At 37.5% G+C, this 19226-nt stretch overlaps 1 protein-coding gene across 2 annotated transcripts in view; it reads left to right on the top strand.

Moving 5' to 3' along the window:
• Window positions 1-836: 836 nt before the first annotated feature.
• dcma (decima) overlaps window positions 837-19226 on the top strand; it is a 33531-nt gene continuing 15141 nt past the window's right edge. The window contains exons 1-2 of one of the 2 annotated variants that reach the window (XM_064679392.1): window positions 837-951; window positions 13033-13408. In XM_064679392.1, coding sequence (XP_064535462.1) covers window positions 13322-13408 — 87 coding nt within the window. In that variant the 5' untranslated portion in view covers window positions 837-951; window positions 13033-13321. Of the gene's footprint in view, window positions 952-1466; window positions 1542-13032; window positions 13409-19226 lie in introns of those variants that run through there. The other variant, XM_064679393.1, reaches the window with a different exon arrangement.

Raw genomic sequence — 19226 nt, 5'->3', positions numbered from 1 at the left:
GGAAAGCTGTAAGGGAACCCACAGGAATATGAGAGTGCTAGCATACTTGCGGTTTGTTTTGGGCCGCCCCAAAGCAGCTCATGTGTGTATGTGACTGTAAGTGTGTGCTTGTGTGTGTGTGTGTGTGTGTTGATGGTGGTGTGTGTGATTGTGTGGTGTAGCTACAGCAACGCCAGCATCATCATCAGCAGCAGCAGCAGCGCCAGTCCGTGTAAACACTTGACTTTCATGTATTTTCGCTCTCTTTTTTTTGCCTTGCCATTTGTTGGAGCAAATTTTCTTGATTGCCTTGGCATTGGCATTGGCATTTGCTTATGTTCTGCTTATGCGTTGTCATCTTTCTCTTCTATGCTTTCTTCCCTTTTTTTGGCTGGGTTCCTTTCATTTCTCCTGCCACGTGACAGTGATTTTGACATTTCGCGCGCATTTATTTCTTTGCATGTTATTTTTTATATTTTTACCAAAAAGGTCAACATTTATTTTCACGACGGGTTATGGGCCCCTTTGCATATACATTGCCACAGGCATGTCCGGAATTGTCTGCCTAATATATACGTCTAGGACACGCGCTGGCCAGTTGCTCCCCAGCGACACATTTTTGCTTAAGTAAATTGATTCGCAGCGTCAGATTCTGACCCCAACAACTGAATTTCACTCAAAATAATTATGAATGAATCACCAGCCCAGCTGTTGCTGTGGCTGTTAAACAACTGTTAAGCGTCTGTTAACTCTGCACACTCAGCTAACATCACTCGGCACAGCCTCTGACAGCTAAGTGTGTGCGTTTGCATGTGTATGTGTCTGCCTGTCTGCCTTCTGTTTCTCAGTCGAACCGCGGACGTTGAGTCGAGAGCACACGCGACGCGCATGTTTCTGCGACGACAAGCCAAAACACGAGGCGGACATAATATACGCGTTGTTTTTAACATTCCGTGCAAAGTAAATAAAATGGTTGGTTCCCGCATTTAGCCACAAACGATCTAATCAGCTTTATTATGACAGACTATTTATTTGTTGATTTGATTGAAAATCAAAACGAAAAATTACGAAAAATGGAAAACAAATTATTGCTTGCTTAGGAGAGAATCCCAGACATAGAAGAGATTTTAGTGAATTAAAAAAAAAAAAAATAAAAGAATAAACAACAAATATGTAAGAAAATCAAAATTGAAGGCTTTGAAGTATATTTGACTATCACAAAGTTTGTTTATAAATAAAATTCGAGCAATAAAGCAAAAAATTGCTGTACATTTCTGTTAACACACAGACTCTGAACATATGTACATAAAAAAGTAATATAAGTATCAAAAACAAAAATAATTAAAATTTCAATAAATAAACAGTTAATAAATAAATAAATGATAGACATCACAGTCACAATAAAAACGTACAAAATATTCAATTTGATATTATTATATTACATTAAATAAGCTCATAGTTAAACAAACTTAAATGTGAATAAAATAAACTAATGTAAAATCAAATACAACTTTTGAAAATGCCATAAAGTAAAACGCCGCTTTCCAAAATCACAATTTGAGGTGATTGCATTAGATCAGCGTCTTTTTATGGCCCCCTTCACACACCCGTTATCCAGCTCAGCCACGTGAAATCCATATCGATGGGCGCTCGCGTTCCTTAGCTGCCTCCTTCCGCTGCTGTCAACGTCGCTTCCTGTCCTTTGGGGTGGCACTCGGTGCTTTGTTTGATTTGCATACTGCTACCTGTCTGAGCCTGAAGTTGCGGCACACTCACAAGTGAACACAAAGAAAAAAATAAACTGGCAACAAAACGTGATAAAATAAGCGGAAAAATAGCTGACAAGAACGCGCGCGCACCCCACACAACGAAATAAGTAAAAAAAAAAAGAAAAGAAAACATAAACAAAAAAGAGAAATAAAAACATTTGCCATACAGAACAAAGGAAATTATCTGACCAGTGGCCTGGGGCGCAACTCTGCGCTGCCTCTGCCTCTGCTATTGCCTTTACCTTTGACAGAGCCTCTGCTACTGCCAGTGGCACAGAGGCGCCTGGGACAAGTGACAGTTTTGTTTGTTTGCGGCCAGGGGCTGGGTTAGGGGGGTAGGCGCTATGGGCGTAGAAGGCTGGTCACCTAATTTGACCAGTTATTTTATTGCTTGCCCATGGTACATGGCGTTATTATTTTGCGGCTCTGTTTACACGCACTTTTAACGTGTGTTTATTCGGGCGTAACATAAACTAATTGAGGCATTCACTTGACTCACTCGCTCTACGCGGCGTATGCGCAATCTGAAAACCGCCTCAGGCAAGTCACGTTTACACACTCACACACGCACACATGCACTCATATATGCAGTTGCAGTAAAAAAATTTTTTAAAAATTAGCAAATCTAAAATTTGTGACTTTGTAGACGACGACCGGATATGCTTCCACACCATAAATAATTTAAATAAGGTTATTGAGACTTTTTTTTGGTTCCCGAGATCTTCCACACAGACGGTCGGGCAAACATGGCTCGATCAACTTAGCGAAGAATATGTATACTTTATGCATCGGAGTTGCTTCCTCCTACCTGTTACACATATGTGTACGAAAACAATATACTCTTTTTATCCATTTTCAAAAAATTCAGAGTGTAAAGTGAATCGTCTTAAATGCATTTAAAAAGAGTTATATATCTAGCATTCTGTTTGGTTTGTGAAACGCCAAATGATTGTTTCTATGACAACTGATGCAATCCGAACCTTTTGTGACATATTAAAAATATTGAAACATCTGTATCAAATTCCGAATAAAAAAGCTTTTAAATTGATTTCTTACGGTTTTAGAAATGTCTTCTTTAAATTATTGTTTTTATTATTTGTTTTTTAGACAAAGTAATTCAATAGGAAAATACGTGAACATTTCAGTGCGGTCGATGGGTAAGGCAGAGGAAGTTTTCTTTTATCATTTTTAACATTTTTCCACTTAAGATGCAATTTTGTTTTACAATTAAACAATTGTCTTTCAAAGTATGCCTGGAAAATGGAATAGTTTTCTTAAGTAAAAATGAGAACATTTCATAAAACATATATTCTCCATTATTCCTCCCTATACTCTTTCATTTTATTGTGTCAATTTTACCGAGACTTGGTTTTTGAGGCAAATTTCAATAACTGTAAAATCCAGATGCAACCAATTAAGAATGTAAGCTCTTGTGAACAAAGAATTTGAATTTTTCAATTATTGGAAAACCTCCCCCTATTCCCTTCCCTCATTTTGAAAGCTATCTTCTGAACTGTATACACACACATTTTAACGTCGTAGTTATGACCTTAACATTTCATGAATATCGGACAACAAATATAAAAGTAATTCAACATTCAATTTCCAATAATGGAAGCAACATCCTTGCCATTGCTCAACTTGTGCAGTTTGTCGGACATGAGTTACTTTGTTGTGCACAATTGCATCTATGCGTACATGTAAGCATTTCGGAATGCGCATTGGACTATATTTTATGATTAAAAGAATTCAAAGCGTGGTGCTATAAGATAAATTTTTATATTGACCGAGGTGCACCAGGGATTTTGTAGTCCGATTCGGCCGAAACTTTCATATATACATATATGTTAATATCCTGATTAGTTGGTTAATTCCGCGCGTAACATGTTTTGCAACAAAACCGAACTAATCCCGCTCTGCAGGGATATAAAAATAACCGTATACCATCCCCTTGTCATTTGGCAGTCGTCGTCATCGTCATCATTCTGAATGGCAGCCATCAAGTCTGTTAGCTACTTGGAGGTAGTCATCACCCTTGCCGCCAGGTGAGTGAGTGGCCTCTGGCCTGATGGAGAGGGTCGGCTTGTTTACCTGTCCGTGTGTTTTAATGAAATGCAAATGCAAACAAGCCCGTCACAAAGTTGCGGCCTTGCGCTCACATGTATTCGCACAGGACATCAACAATATTTTGCCAGTTGTTGCGGCACTTAACAAAAGTAAAATCTTTGAGTATTTTTATTTTTGTCTATGATTTGTCAGGGTTTTCCCACAGCGGCCACAATTGCAAAATGAAATTAAATTGAATAATTTGCCAAATACACGTATAAGTCGGCCTTGTGAATTGGGGCCTGCAGCCTGCCCATTAAATTTGTATTTATCATCATTTGATGTCGCTTATTTGGGGCTATGAGTGCTGATGAATGCCTTGCATGTGACTGGAAATGTGCTAAACGCGTTTTCCTTATCCTGGCCCATAAATAAATTGGCTAAATTTTACTTTATGACAGGTGCCCTGCGAGGCATTTGCAGCTGCTGCGTCCTCAAGTTGCCCCAAGGAGTTGACTTGACGGCGAGGCCATAAAACAGATTTGTGCATAATTTCAAAAACGTTTTGTGATTTGCCAGCAGCCCGCTTAAGCTTAAAGTTATTGCAATGCATTAAAGTCCAAATACGAGGGCTGATTTTCTTTTCAGGTTTTTCACTTGCATAAATAAAGCAAAATATGTCGTTGAGTGGCACTGGAACCTACTCTACTACTTTTAGGGCCAAGCTGAAGCTTGTCAAGTTAATGGCACGTTTCATACTTAAGTGGAAAATGTGCTTACATTTTCTACATACACGGCAAATGCCATAAAAAGCAGCTTATGGAGTTTCAAAAATGGAACTCTTTTTGCATTCGAAACAGCTTTATGTTTTCCATTTTATAGGTGTGCAAGTTTTCAACCCATGATATTCAAATTTGCTTTTTTAATCAGGTCTCCTAAACAAAAACCAATTTCCTCGCTTAAGAGTTCTGTGAAACTGCCTTTCCACATCCTTGACTGAAGTTTTGATGAAGACTTGAAATATATTTTAAAATATTGTATTAAATAATTCAATAGAATACAATTGCTCGTTAAATTTAAAATCCTGAATATCACTGCAATAGAAGCAATTAATTGATACAATTAAATCTCTACTTTATATTGGCAATTTAAAACAATAATTCAATTAAAGTTCGTTCGGGTTACGTCGTTGTTCTTCGGATAACTGCTTTGTCGTTTGGTTCACAGTAAAAATTAATTTGGCTCTTCAATTTCCAACACGTTTGCTAGAAAATTGTTTTGCAGCAATGCTTATGGATTCTTTGGATAATTGAACACGCATTTTTCTCTAATTGCACTTGTGAGCAAAGAGCAGTAAAAGCTCGCGCATTTTTTAAGCGTGTTGAAATTAAATCTTTAACGGAGTTGTTTGTCCACATTCACTTTGTAAGCATCATATGTAAAGTCTCACTAAGCTCGACTGGTTTCAATTAAAAATAAGAAAATAAACTTTAGCATAAGAAAAACGCCCCATTCTACAACTAATTAAAGTCAATTTGTCACTTTTCTCTTCTGCTATTTGTTCACAAGGGCTATTTTGACTAAGTATAAATGTCGGTCGACATTACCCTATTTATTCTTGCCCCAAATTGTTGCCACACATTCAGCAATTCATGAGTTTGTAACAAGCCAAGGACACCGAACCCTTTGGCAACATGCCGCTCAACTTGACATACTCTAATTGTGAGTAAACCCAAACTGAATAAGTTGCAAATTTGTTTGTGAATGACCAAAATAAATAAGTTTCTCTTCGGCTATTCTATACTTTGGCTTTGTTTGGGAGAGCGCAGCTCTTGAGTTTAATTAAACACAAGTTTATGTCATAAACTCTTAAGCTACTAAAGCTACTTTTAATGACTGTTGGGCAACTGGTTGTATAATGTCTTCAACTTCAAACAGTTCAGATATAATGCAACTGAAACTGTAGCAGAACCACAGCCAAAAGCTTCTTATAGTAAACGTGTACTTGTATTTTGTTCATTGATTTATGCTGATTTCTTTGATTATATTTTGTGGCTTGTCTTCATTTCGGTTGGTTTATTGTGTCGCCTGCCGCCTTTTCATTAATTTATTACAGCCAAGGGCAACTGATTTCACTTTAATTCAATTTATTTGCCGATACATCGAACACCACCAACAACAACAACAACAATCGTCATCAAAATAAACACAATAAGCTTGCAAGCTAATCGACAGTAAAATACCCTGTAAAATGTAATTGACTGTACTTCTTAATCGCTGAATATGTAGAAAATAATTCAGAATTAGTTTTGGTAGTAAGTTTTCGGGTCGTTCCTTTAAATTATATGCACAAAAATTAATTCAAACAACTAATATGGAAAAATTTATATTTAAACATATATTATTATTTGATTTTGTCACCTTTCCAGTATTGCCTTTTGGGTGAAGTAAAAATCGTTAGAATTTATGCGTTAGTTTAAGTAAATAACATAAGTACCAAGCCATATTGTCCTGTTCTCCAGGGTCACTAATTCTTCAACCTGTACAAAAGCTGGGCTTTTCAGTCACAAATTTCAATTGATTTCTCTTCCCCCCTTCATTATTATATCAATTGTAATATACCAATTGGCTATCTTTGTTACAGGGTATGACAAACACAATAACAACTTGTATTTGTTTCATGTCCACGATTGCGAAGTGATTGGCGTTCGCTGAGAACTGCCAAGGGCAGTGTTTCGGTTGAAGTCACTTAAATGCTTATCTGCCGAGTTCCATCGGGTAAACCAAACCAAATCAAAGCTGAGTGTGCCTCCCTTTTGGGCCGAGTGTGCCTGTTATGGGTAGGTGTGTGTGTCGCAATCTCAAGGCACGCATTTGAAATGTATGCACGACAAATTCATTATAATTTTGCCTTCCTATACTTTGTGGCTTTGATCCGTGCGTGTCAAGACATACTCCCCACGAATTTCCTCTTCAACGCATGTGTTGTTGTAGTTGTTTTTCCAATGCCAACTAAGGCACGCGTACAAGACACTCACACACATACAAATACAAGCGCCCAGGCTCTAAATGAAATCAGTTTAAATGTGCCCCAATGTGTCGTTTTTGGATTATGATTACGAACGGTTCCCATTGCCGTCGAGCCGCAGAAACCCAACACGAGAATCGTGTGCGAGAGTGTGCGTGTTTTGGTATGTGTATAAATGAGATGCCAAAGGTACTGAAAAAATATGTCTTTTTCGCACACAATATGCCCCATGGTCATGGCCAATACATCTTTTTTTTGTTGCAAAAAATTGTTTGCCGTTTAAAGCACAGCCCCTTAACAAAAAAAAAACGAAGTAAAAAACTCCATTGCCTGCTCATGTGTGTAAACACTTGCGTGTACGAGTTGTGAGTAGGTGGATGTGTTTGTGGCTGAATGAATGAGTGAGTGGGTAAGTGGTGTAGCCATTATACATATGCCTTGGCATTTTTATGACACTTTAAGCCTACATTGAGAAATGCCCTAACACACACACGAACACACACAAGCACAAAAAGGGAAAAGTCAAGTGCGCCCCGAGTGGCCAGGGCGCTGATGGGCTGCCTGTCAGGTAGTAAACCAAAAAGCCATAATAACCCTATATTGCCCGAAATAAATATTTACTTTACACAAATAATCAATTAATGAACAGTTAAACAGTGAAACAGTTATATTAAATTAGGTTGGGATGGCTGAAAAAAATAAACATAAATTAGTATCGTATCTTATACTACCCATATGAAGCAAACCCACTCTCCTGACTGATGTTGGTTAGCAGTGCTGGAAAGTGATTAATGTGAACAAAGTAACCAGTCTTTAAAAACAACCAACACAGTTGGTGCACCAAATATATTATAAAACAGACTTAATGTTTCAGATTATCATTTAAATAAAGAACTCAGCTATCATCAAACTTGTTAATTAAATCGTTTCCGATATTACAACTTACAGCACTGTACCTATAATTCACTTTATTTGGTTGATTATGTCACCTATAACTAAAATTTTTTTTTTATACTTATTATTTTTCAAATTAGCCATTTAAAATTTTTCCCGAAACTCCCAACTCATAACCCAGTAAGATGTTTCGAATTCCAAAATTTCGATGCACTAAAATTCACAACCTTCTTACAAGCGCCTATTACAATTGTTAACCCAAAGTTCGCCTCAATTTTGATACTAAAGGTCGATTATTGACACTGAGTAGGTATTAAGGTAGATTTGTGCCAGGTTGAAAAATAATTCAAGCGCCGCAGGCAGATGCAACGCTTAAGCTTCATCATAAATAACAAGCTCGAGTTTTGCTCAGCACCTGGCTGCCATCTTTAACGCCATTTTGTTTTGTTGTTCGGGGTGCGCGCAATTCCGTTTCCGCTGCGGCGATTGTTGCACTGGGAGCGCGAAGCGCGCGTCACAAGTCGCAGGGCGTCTGATTTATGAGTCGCTTTTTATATCACCGTCAAAATAAATATCAAAAAGCAACAAATTGCGGCCATGCCGCACGAACTTGAGCTGCCTCCTCGCTGCCTAAAGTTCTTGTCGCAGTTGGCGCAAGGCCGCAACACCTAACATGCACCCAGCTGGGGCCAGCCAAGGCGTCCTGTCCAACCTCTCTCCCCGCTTGCTTCAATTGGCCTTTGGCTTTTGTGTGCATAAATTTTGAAATTGTTTGCCCCCTTTTTGTTGTCGTTGCCGTGGCCGTTGTTGCTGCTGTCGTATTGCGCGTTGCACACTTTTTGGCTACAGTATCCTCGGCTTAATAAAGTCGCCTACTTAACGCAAACGACAATGAAACGACATTCTATGCGCATATATATATAAGTGTGTGTGTGTGTGTGCCTGCTGGGTGCTTGGCCGCGATGAGGTGAGCATTGGCTGGCTAGGGGGTTAGAGCCATGTGTCACACATCCGTATCCGGTGTTGGCATTGGCATTAGGCCACCTCTCAGACGTTTGCCATTTCCGATACGGCATGCGACTCTTAATGCTCTCGCTTTTATTTCACTCACTCTGCACTCTTGTGTCGCCTTTTGTCCAGTTTCTTATTCTTTTGTAATTCAGCTTGCCTTTGATTCCTCGTTTCATATTTTACTGCGTGTAGCCTTACACAGTGCAAAAACGTTAAACGCGTTGCTTTCAAAATGTCTGAAGTGCTATTTGAGCAACTTTTTTTAGTCATCCCAATGCCTTGACTTAGCCACTTTTTTATTCAGCTTAAAGCGTCTGTTAAAGAAAATCGTTTTTCATTCATGGTATTTTTTAGTAATTGTGACTCGTTTGGTATCTATTGGCTTGACTATCGAATGAAATAAATATTTATGTCATTAAAACAGAGAGAGCAAGCGAGAGAGAAAGAGTGCATGAGTGTATTTAATCATAAGAGTTAAGAACATAACTCATTGATATAACATTTATAATAAAAGCTTAGAAGTAGTTGTAAAAACAAGTGTAAGTTTTACTTAGCAAACTTATGAGAATAGCATAAAAGGGTAATAGGTAAAATATTTGTGACGCAGTGTTTGCTTCCCATCGTGTTTCCGGTAATATAATCAATTAATATTATTATTAATGTTTATAAATAAGAAGAAATGATGATCGTTCTAATCAATGCATTATGGGGATTTTTTCGATCAACCAATCTACTACAACTTATTTGTGTGAATAAAAAATATTTAAAGGCCCCAACTTTAATTTTAGATTTGGAAAAATTAGAAGTGAATTAATTATATTAGTTATCAAAAAACGATTGTTTAAGAATTTTTTCATTAAGCTTGCATTTTATTTAAATAAATTTTTTATATTGAAGATCTAGCATCATATTTAATTTTTCTTAATATTTATTTGACGGTGCTTAACCACATAGGTGCCCTGCAGACTACATCAACTACATCTGCCAAGTAGAAAATCCCTAATAAACTTTTTCCCCAGTTACAAAACCGTTTTTATGAAGTGCTAATATGTCGTTGTTAGCTCAGACATAAAAAATTAAATCTCAACATGGCAAATGTTTGAGTTAATCACAAATTTGTTCAAATTATTTGAATAACACAGCCGCTGAACCATTGAGTGCGTGTTTAAGAGTGTGCGTCTGTGTGCGCACATTCACATTTACATTCACACACTTAAACATGAATAGTTAATACAAATTAGGACAATTGGGAGCCACAGTCGTAACTGTCCTTGTGTCTCTTTTATACACCCATTACTTATAAATGTAGCCGAATGGGTAATACTATATAGCTGTAGAGGACTCTGACTCTCCCCTACGCTAAAAAGTATTATAAATTATATTATTCATTTTCATGATTAGTCGAGGAATCTGTCAGCTCCCATATGAGCTTGGCTTGTAGGTGCCTGATTTTGTGTTATATACAGACGAAATTTGGTCGTTTCTTCGTTTTAGATATATCTTAAAACATCTGAATACTCATGTTTGTTTTGCCTACTTAAGACATGCATACGGGGTATCTTTTAGTCGTGAACCTTTTTCATTAATAATTCTTACTTGTTTTGTAACAAAGCTAATGAGTTTCTAGCAAGTGCGTTTCAAATTGGTTTGATTCGGGTTCTGGTTCTGACTTTATCTCAGACTCACGGTTGAGCATGGCAAAGGAATTTCTCTAGCTGGCTGCTGTGACTGGGTTTTCCGTGTATTTTGCACAATTGTGACATTTTCTTGTGCGCTTACTTCGCATATGCAAAAGCCCCCTAGGCTTATGCTTGACTTTGGCTGCCTTTGCTGACAAGTCACAGACAAAGCTGTGCGGTTGTAAGTTTGATAAGACATTTTTGTGTATGCGAAACAAATTGTTTTAAGTGCGCCACTTAAATGGCTGCTGCTCTTTACAAGAAAATGAAATTATAACAAAAAACAGCAGACAGCATACAGTTGTAGGTGATTAAAGAGCGAATGGTGGCTTCATAATATTCGCATTAATATTTCATAAGTACTAAGAGCGATACATTTAAATATTTAATTATATTGCGAAGCCTTTTAATGGCCGTCGCGGCACTTTACAGGCGCCGTTTAATCCTTTCGCGGCATATTTTCCAACGCAACGGGAGTTAATGAGGCACATTTTCATTTCCATTTCCATTTCTATGCGAAGCACGCAACGCGCAGACATTAAACCTGAATGCCCCTGCCCGGAAATGAGATGCTAAACCAACTTTCTTATCAGCCAAAGTTTATCTGTTAATCAACTTTAGGATGATATCTTGAGGATAATCAAACTACAATAAAAACAACAAACAAATAGTTTGTGTAACAATTTTAATTTGAAATAGTAATAGTATCAACAATAACAATAGTCATATTATTAATAAACACATTGTAATTTAGTTAAACAACAAGAGGGAGAGGATCGCACTGTATATGTATATGAGTTTACAAATAATATAATTAAAAACATGAATCGGGTCAAGTTCTACAACTTCTCGTTTCTATTTCCGTAGATATCAAACGCGTTAAAAACTACCCACTTCAACTGTTTACTATGTGAATTCTATCTTTCTGCAAGAAACTCTAAAAATACAAACAATTTTCATGAGGTATTTCCATGAATTATTGTTTTACCTCTGCCATTTCCGAACACTTCTAACCTTAAATCTGGATGCTGCTGTGGCACTTTAAAAGGGTATACTCATTTTGCTAACGCTAACGCAAAGATAGTTATTCGTATATGATATATAATCGGAGGGAATTTAAGTAAATTCTATAATGACTCTCAATTATGCTGATGTCAAAAGATATTCGAAACTATCTAGATCGACCAAATTTTAATATTGAAATGAAATGTAATAATATCTTCGTGTGATTAACATTTGTTGACAAATCTAATTTTTAATAAATAACAGACAAGTTCAAAATAAGCTTGCACATAAAGCTTTATGATAAACAATTTAAATGTAATACCTCATAATATTGATTTAAATATAGTATTGAATCTATATATACATTTATTTGAACATATAATAACACAAAATTAATTAGATTTATATAAAAGTATGTTTCAAAAGGTTTTCAACCGTTCGAACATTTAAAATTTAAAAGTCTTTATTCGCAAATTTTCTCTTTTGGAGTTCAACTAGCAAAAATTCACAAAAAAACTGCTTAGTTTAATAATTCAGGAACACTTTCCAAAGTATATTACTCATTCTCTATAATAAGTTCAAAGTATAATTAGCTAGTATAATTGAAAAGCCGCCCGTCCGGAAAACGAGTGTCTAGCAAACCAATTTCAGGAGCGCGGTATATAGTTATATTTTTAAAAGCATACGTACCCTTGCGTGTTGTTAAAGCTAATCCTATTCACATCAGGATCATAGAGCTGCAGCTATCTACCTTTCCAGAGGATTATATTGATTTTAATTTCATACACCTTTGAACATATTTTCTGCATTTTAGTTTTGGGCTAACTTTTACAAATTATGGAAATTAATTAGCTTTTTGATACTATTGATAGTTTTATATTTCCAATTTGTTTTATGTTTAAATCTGATTTTTGAAATTTATATATAAGTATATGTATAGTAATTATATCTAAAAGGGTATTCAATCTTCGTCAATCCTCAAATAAGTATGTTCTCTTGTCTTTTTAATGTAATTTTATTGTACTACATGCAAACAAGCGTGTTGGGTCTGGGATAACGGAAGGTCAGACAGATGCCAGCTAGCTACCACTTAGATATAGACAACAGAGCAGGGCACTACCTTATATAGGGCAGAACTTAATTTCATTCAGCTCGACTGAGTCTCGAACATTGCTGCTGGTTGCTTGTTTATTTATGCTCGCCACAAGGCCGCAAGGCTACAACGCAACGCAGTTCATAGTTAAGCCTGAAACTGGCTTCTCGTCGCGGTGCAGTCATGTTAAGGCTGGTAACTGGCAATTTTGCCACTCAAAGGCAAATGAAGTGTTCACGCCCCAACTCAGCCCCCGAAAAGCGCCAAAAGCGGTTGGCAACTGTCGCATCCGGTACGCGAAAAATGTCGGCCCGAAAATTGGCTCCGTGATTCGCAAATCTGCAAATAAAAATCTGTTGAACAAAAAATCAACTGCACGCAATGTGACGTGCCGGATAACGGTGTGAGCCGCCCCCCACCCACCCCCCTTTTGGCACCTGCGGCAGCAAAGAGGCGTGTCGGTGCATTCAGGTGTCGCGTGTTTGAGTTCTCAATTTTATTTCAATCTCTCTTGTCCGTCCCCTACAGGTGGATTAAAATTCATGCTATGCGATTTGAATTATGCGACGTTAAGTGCAACAAGCTGCAATTTGTGTGATCGCTTCCGTGCCCGTGCTCCGTGCCCCGTGCCCCATAACCCGTGGCACTACCTGTGCTTCGATGCCGTAGCTGCAACTGAAGCTGAGCTCGTTACCACATCCGTATCCGGCCGCCGGTGTTGCACTTGATGGATTGTTCAATTTAGCCGGCGCTCGGCATATCAAATCACAATATCCAACACATCGAGACTTATGTGCGTCCCGTTGAATGCAACAACATGTTGACGACACACCACCTGCATCATTTGCATCATCATCGCGGCAGCACAGCGGTCGAATTGGATAAGGTTACCAATTTGAACACGGTAAGTTTTTTATTAGAGATATATTAGCATTAATCAAATTGTTTTTATGATCGTTTACAAGCCGATAAGAGTTAATTGTGTTTGTCCAAAGTTCGATTTTCCACCCGCTCATCCGCCCATCCGCCCGTCCGTCCGTATAACCCCAAAAAGAGCGAGGACAATCGGAAAAAAATTAAGCTACTACAGGCTTAGTGTGATCAAATTTGAATTGATAAGCTCCTCTTAAAAGCGAAAAAAAAAATATTCGACATCCATTTATTTTCATTAGTACTTTAATATTCATATGCATTTTTAAATCGGAAAATCTATGTCTGTTTATAAATGTTGGGCATGTTGAGTGTTACGTAGACAGTTGCACCCGAATATATCTGTACTAGTAGATATATTGTGTCTCGTTTTCTCATGTTGATGGTAACACCATTTGTAATTTTTTGTTTTTCAATATATATAGTGTAAAATTAACTTTAGTATGTAAAGCTACAAAATTTATATTAAAACTTTTCCACGGATGTGCCTTGTTCAATATACTAAATCAGATCTCCTTTAAATCGGCTTTACTTGCAAATATATTCTAATTGTTGGACTTTTGTTAGCAATGAGGTGAATGGTAACTTCTAAGACCCAAGCAGATTTATATAATTAACTTCATAATGAGAAATGCAGCAAAAATAAGGGGAGTAATTTGACAAATGTTGTTTTTTTTTTTCAAAAACACATTCGAAAAATTCTACATATTATCTAATCTGATAATATGACATAAATACATTTTATATTTTCTTAGGAAATTTGACAGAAGTTAAATATTTGTATTTTTAAGAGCCATCCAGCTAAACATATTATATCATAGTATATATTTCATATTTGGATTTGCTGGGTGTTCATAAACGTTACGTCCATATAGAATTTCATTAATTTTTTTCATTGAAATAATCTTTAGTGCACAGACTTTACTGAATTCGAAATCAATTTCAAATAAATCCTTTGAATGGTTTCAATGCTGTTGGCGACATTTTAAGCTGCCCACGCCTTAGCTTATGCAACATTAATTTGAAGATCCGTTACCGGTGGCAGCGGAAATGCGTTTTCAGCTGCTTCTCGTAGCGCAGCAACTTACTGAAAGCTGATTGCAGCGGCCTTCAATTAAACTTGGCAGTTGCAATAAAGTCAAAGAAAAAGCAACATGAAATCAGCGCGGCAAATAATTTGCAATCTTCGCTGTTGCAGCAGCAGCTGTGAGCATCTGCCTTCAGCAAAATAAAAATAACATTAAAGAAAAAGAAAAAAAAAACCTAAAAAAGAAATACCGTGTCTCTGCGGCACGTCGAATATTAAATACCCTTTAAGAATTATGTTTGACGGCTTGGGCAGTGAAGTAAAAACACTTTTGCATATGAAAACTCATTTGCCTACCGGTTCTTCATATAAGATATGGAGGAGCATAGTTAAGCCATTAAATGCTACATAATATAATCGGCCGATGTTTATAATATTTGGCTCATAAATTAGGAGAAGACTGAAACAAACAAATGTCGACTTTGGAAAAGATATCTTGCACGCGAAAACTCACTTTTCGACCCATTATAAGATCTGATTTGATTAAGCATGTTTCATTCTTTGTTACACGATTCATGACAAAATTATAATGCCCTCTTCAGAGGTATAAAAAGATAATGAAAAAGCTTTCCATATGTGACAGCAGTGGACAAAAAATAAACATAGTAAGAAGTTTTATGTTAAAGATATTATTAATTTACATAAAAATTAAATAAAATAAAAGCTCAGCACTCGAGAAAAGTATTGCAGTCGAGAGGCATACGAAAGCATATTTCATTCATATATGAATTCGCTTTACCCTTCTCCGGTTTCAAGTGCGGAAATTTAATGTACAACATTTTGGGCGGGATGGCTGCTGGGCAGCAAATGAAAAATGCTGCCGGAAAATTCAGAGCGGTCCAGCGAAAAAGAAAATGTGAAACACGTTTATTGCCATTCATTATATTCTCGCGAGCTGTTGCGCAAAGTAATGAAGCACTTTTGTACAAGGCTCTGTTGTCCGCTATCCTTTTTAGAGTCTACTCCCAAACTGCCACCACGCAGCCCCCTACCCTTCGTCCCCCCACCACTTACCAACATTTGACATGTTTTTGCTTTTGAAAAACAGCAACGTGGCAACTGGCGAATTGACTGTGATGAGAGCCGTGGCTCAAGAAAAATTGCTCGCTGCCTTGCGCCAGAGTGGAAATAATAATTTTTGTATGGCCATTGCAATTTCTCCCGACGGCTGTGTGGGTCCAGCAGGGGGCGTGGCAGTTGTAAATGTATGCGTGCAAAAACTACAACCAATTTTCATTAAATAAGCGCAAGTGCTCCCTCAAAAAAGCAAAAATAACAACAACAACTGTAAAGACCACCAATACATCTTCATTACTTAACTTCAAAAATAATATATGGCATGTTTGTGTAAACATTTAACGGTCACTGTACGAAGCCCCAACTTCTGTGTGTGTATGCGAAAAAAAACTGAAAACTTGTGCTTAAGTTTAGCGTTGAGAATTTGTCTGACAGCTCGTGTGCGGAAATGTTTGAAGGACAAATAAATTTGGATTGCGTATGCGGGTCGCCGTCTGGATATAAAGCCGCACAGCGGGAAATAGAAATAGTGTGGGTATGCCTGCCTCAACTGAAATACCCTTTCATGTTCCTGAACACAAAGCAATTACATAACACATTTTGGGTATATGTATCTGAAACCACTTTGAGTTGAGTTTGTTTATTTAAATAAATTTATTTTATTCATTTTATTTTATTATTTTAATAATTTATTTATGTTTTATATTTTTCCCTCTCGGCGACTCGAATTCCGATTTGATTGTTAAAGAAGCGAAGCTATTTAATTATCAATGATGGCATACTTATTATTAAACCCAAGAAACACTTTAAATATGACAACCCTCCGCTTACCATTCTTTAAATGACTTTAATTATTTATGATTAATGTTTTCCATAATATAAACGAAAACCCTTTGGACACGTAGTGCGTCTGCATAGTGGTTATACCCTTTTTTTTGGAAGTGCTCTGTAAGCTTAGCGCAAACAAAGGATCGTGTTCAAGGCGCATACATGCCCAAGTAAACAAATAGATACAAATGACACGCGTATACAGCTCTAGATGGGATATTGCGTTCTAAAACTGACTCGTATAACTTTCAGTACGACTAGAAGGTAAATGCGCAGTAGCCAGCGAACTGCCCTATTTGATAGTTGATTGTCAGTCAGCTTGATTGATAATGTAAGCTGAGCAGCCGAATAGTAAGGGCCAAATGGTCGTGCCTTACCTCATAGTCGTTATCGCCTGCTATTGAGTGTGATATCTCAGCTCATTCTGCGGCCCCGTGACATGGAAATGTAAGCAGCCAACAATCACTAAAAGGTCAGCCAGTCAAGCTATCAGCCAGACGGCGGACAAGCATCTTATCGATTCCAGGCTTACGACTCTTTGCTTTTATTTTCCCAAAGTGCCAAATGGATGCTGTAATCGTCGGTATGATAAAAGCCTTAAGCCTCTGTTGCTTGAACGAATAAAACAAAGGGGTAGGGTTGATAGATGAGTTTTGGAAAAAATCGTAATGCCGTAAGTGGCGCAAAGTAAACCACGAGACGTCAGTAAAAACTGCATTAGGAATATGTGTTTACTTTGCTTTAACTGTGTATCCAAACTGAAATCACACTTCACTTAAACCTAAAAGATGGAAATGAAGCTGACTAATGAAAATTATATATATATTTAGCGTAGTTAAAGAAAGAATCAGAACTTTGTCAAATGAATCGTTGACTAGAAAACAAAATTGCAATATAATTAAAGTAATTGTTAAAGCATACTTTTACTTTGTTGCATGCTTAAATCTTTAAGTAAAATCCATTGAGCTCCTCTTTCTTGCTATTCCCTTTGAATAAAGTTATGTTTTCCTTTTTTGAAAAAAAGTATTAATAACCCACAGAGCGGACTGCTTATGATGTATACATAATTGCCAATTGGCCTATACCTAATGACCTTCTGTGGCATTATGTGGCTTAGTATTACACGATGTACTGGGAAAGCACATGAAACCCAACTGTTGGACACTTGGTCCCCAGCCTTTTGTTATTGCTCGCACAGTTGTTCGATGGACACATACAAGCCACACACTCACGCACACACACAGCATGGCACACCCACTGAAAACTTGGACACTTGCAATTGCCAGCGTGCGTCCAATTGCACTTTGTATTGTTGCAGTTGCAGCTGCTGTTGCTGAGCAGCTCTGCGGCTTTGGCTGGGCCATTATGAGGGCCTTTAGTGTTCGATGTGAAGGCCGCCTGCCAGTTGGTTGAATAGGCAGTTAGTCAGTTGACTAGTTGGTTGCTTCCGGCCTGCCAGTTCTCAGTTGGCAGTTCGATTGTAATTATGCCATAGATGAACTTGTTAGCTAATGCCTTTTGCCTTAACCCTGCCAACTATGTGTAAGTGCGCTTCTATGTATGTGAGTGTGCCAGGCCGACCATATCAACAGATGTGAAAGCGCATTAGCACAAACTTTTATCAGCTGCTTGCCACTCACATTCTCCCCGTACCCCTAAATGTTTCACATTATTAATGTTCAAGCCATGCGCAGGAACATTTGCCCACAGCTCTCGGATATTGCACTTGGACAGTGCCACGTGTTGCCGCTGTTGCAGCAACTACCACACACTTGTATACCTCAAAACGCTTTCTACTTTATTTCCACATGTTGGTTCTTGGCTGAAATAAGTTACATAGCCATATTTTAGAAGGTAATACCGAAAGATTGAATCCCCCCACAGAGTTAAAAAGATGGGCAAACGTTTCATGGCAATTTTTCTTTTCGATCCGATTGAAGTGGAAGTTCAAAGTTCTTTGTAAAATATCATTAGAGAATTGGAAGGCGAAAAATATGTGAAAAAGTTAAATTTGTAAAAAAAATTGGTCTGGGCAATAACAGCTTGAACATGATATATGAGTATGATATATGAATGTCAAAATGGGGAAATTTATGGAAAATAGCCATTTAATTTTTGGCGCGTTACTCAAAAAAAAAACAATTCTGTTTGTAATAAATTTTTACCAATTTTAAAATCTAAATTCTCATCAATTTGAGCAAGGAACAAACATTTGCTTAATATTTTTATTTTTTTATTATTTATAGTGTTCAATCGTACTCTGTTTTGGCTGTACTTTTCAGCTGACCTCTAGATATTTCTTTAAAAAAAATTATAAAATAATTTTAATTGTGTGGCAATCTGTCTACTTTTTCAGCTTTATCTACAGTATCTAACTTACGAAAAAAAAATCATTTTAATGCAGAACATTTATCACAATTCAGCTAACATATGAAAAGTGAAATGGAAATGGAAGAGTAAATGGGAACGTGACGAAATAAAAGCAGCGCCAGTGTTCACTTATACTTAGTAGGCGGCGCAGTTCGTTGTGTTTTGTAGTGTGCATTGGCCCTGAGGGGCTAAAATAGGCGTGCAAAAAGCATTGTGAATGCATCTAAACCACTTGCCATGCGCCCGCCGCAAACTAAACCCGCCCACAATCCCCACCCAAGTACTCATCCGCATCCTTATCTACTTCATTACAAATGCAAGGCAGTCCTTTGTCTCGTGTTGCACCGCGTCGTGCTTTGTATTGCAATTTTAATTTCCGCTTTCACTTTGCCTAGATTCACTTTTTGTCTGCCCCGCCATCTTGTTCAACGTCCCACTATCTGCTCCGCTCTCTCTCTCTCTCTCCCAGTTTGGGCCCGTTGCCCGTCTT

Source organism: Drosophila montana, unplaced genomic scaffold (genome assembly GCF_035044405.1).
Source record: "Drosophila montana isolate Dmon_TW-CO22-7 unplaced genomic scaffold, ASM3504440v1 contig_1_1, whole genome shotgun sequence".
Classification (NCBI taxonomy): Eukaryota; Metazoa; Arthropoda; class Insecta; order Diptera; family Drosophilidae; genus Drosophila; species Drosophila montana.
Note: the sequence above shows the minus strand (reverse complement) of the source record. Positions and strands in the feature narration are given on the sequence as shown.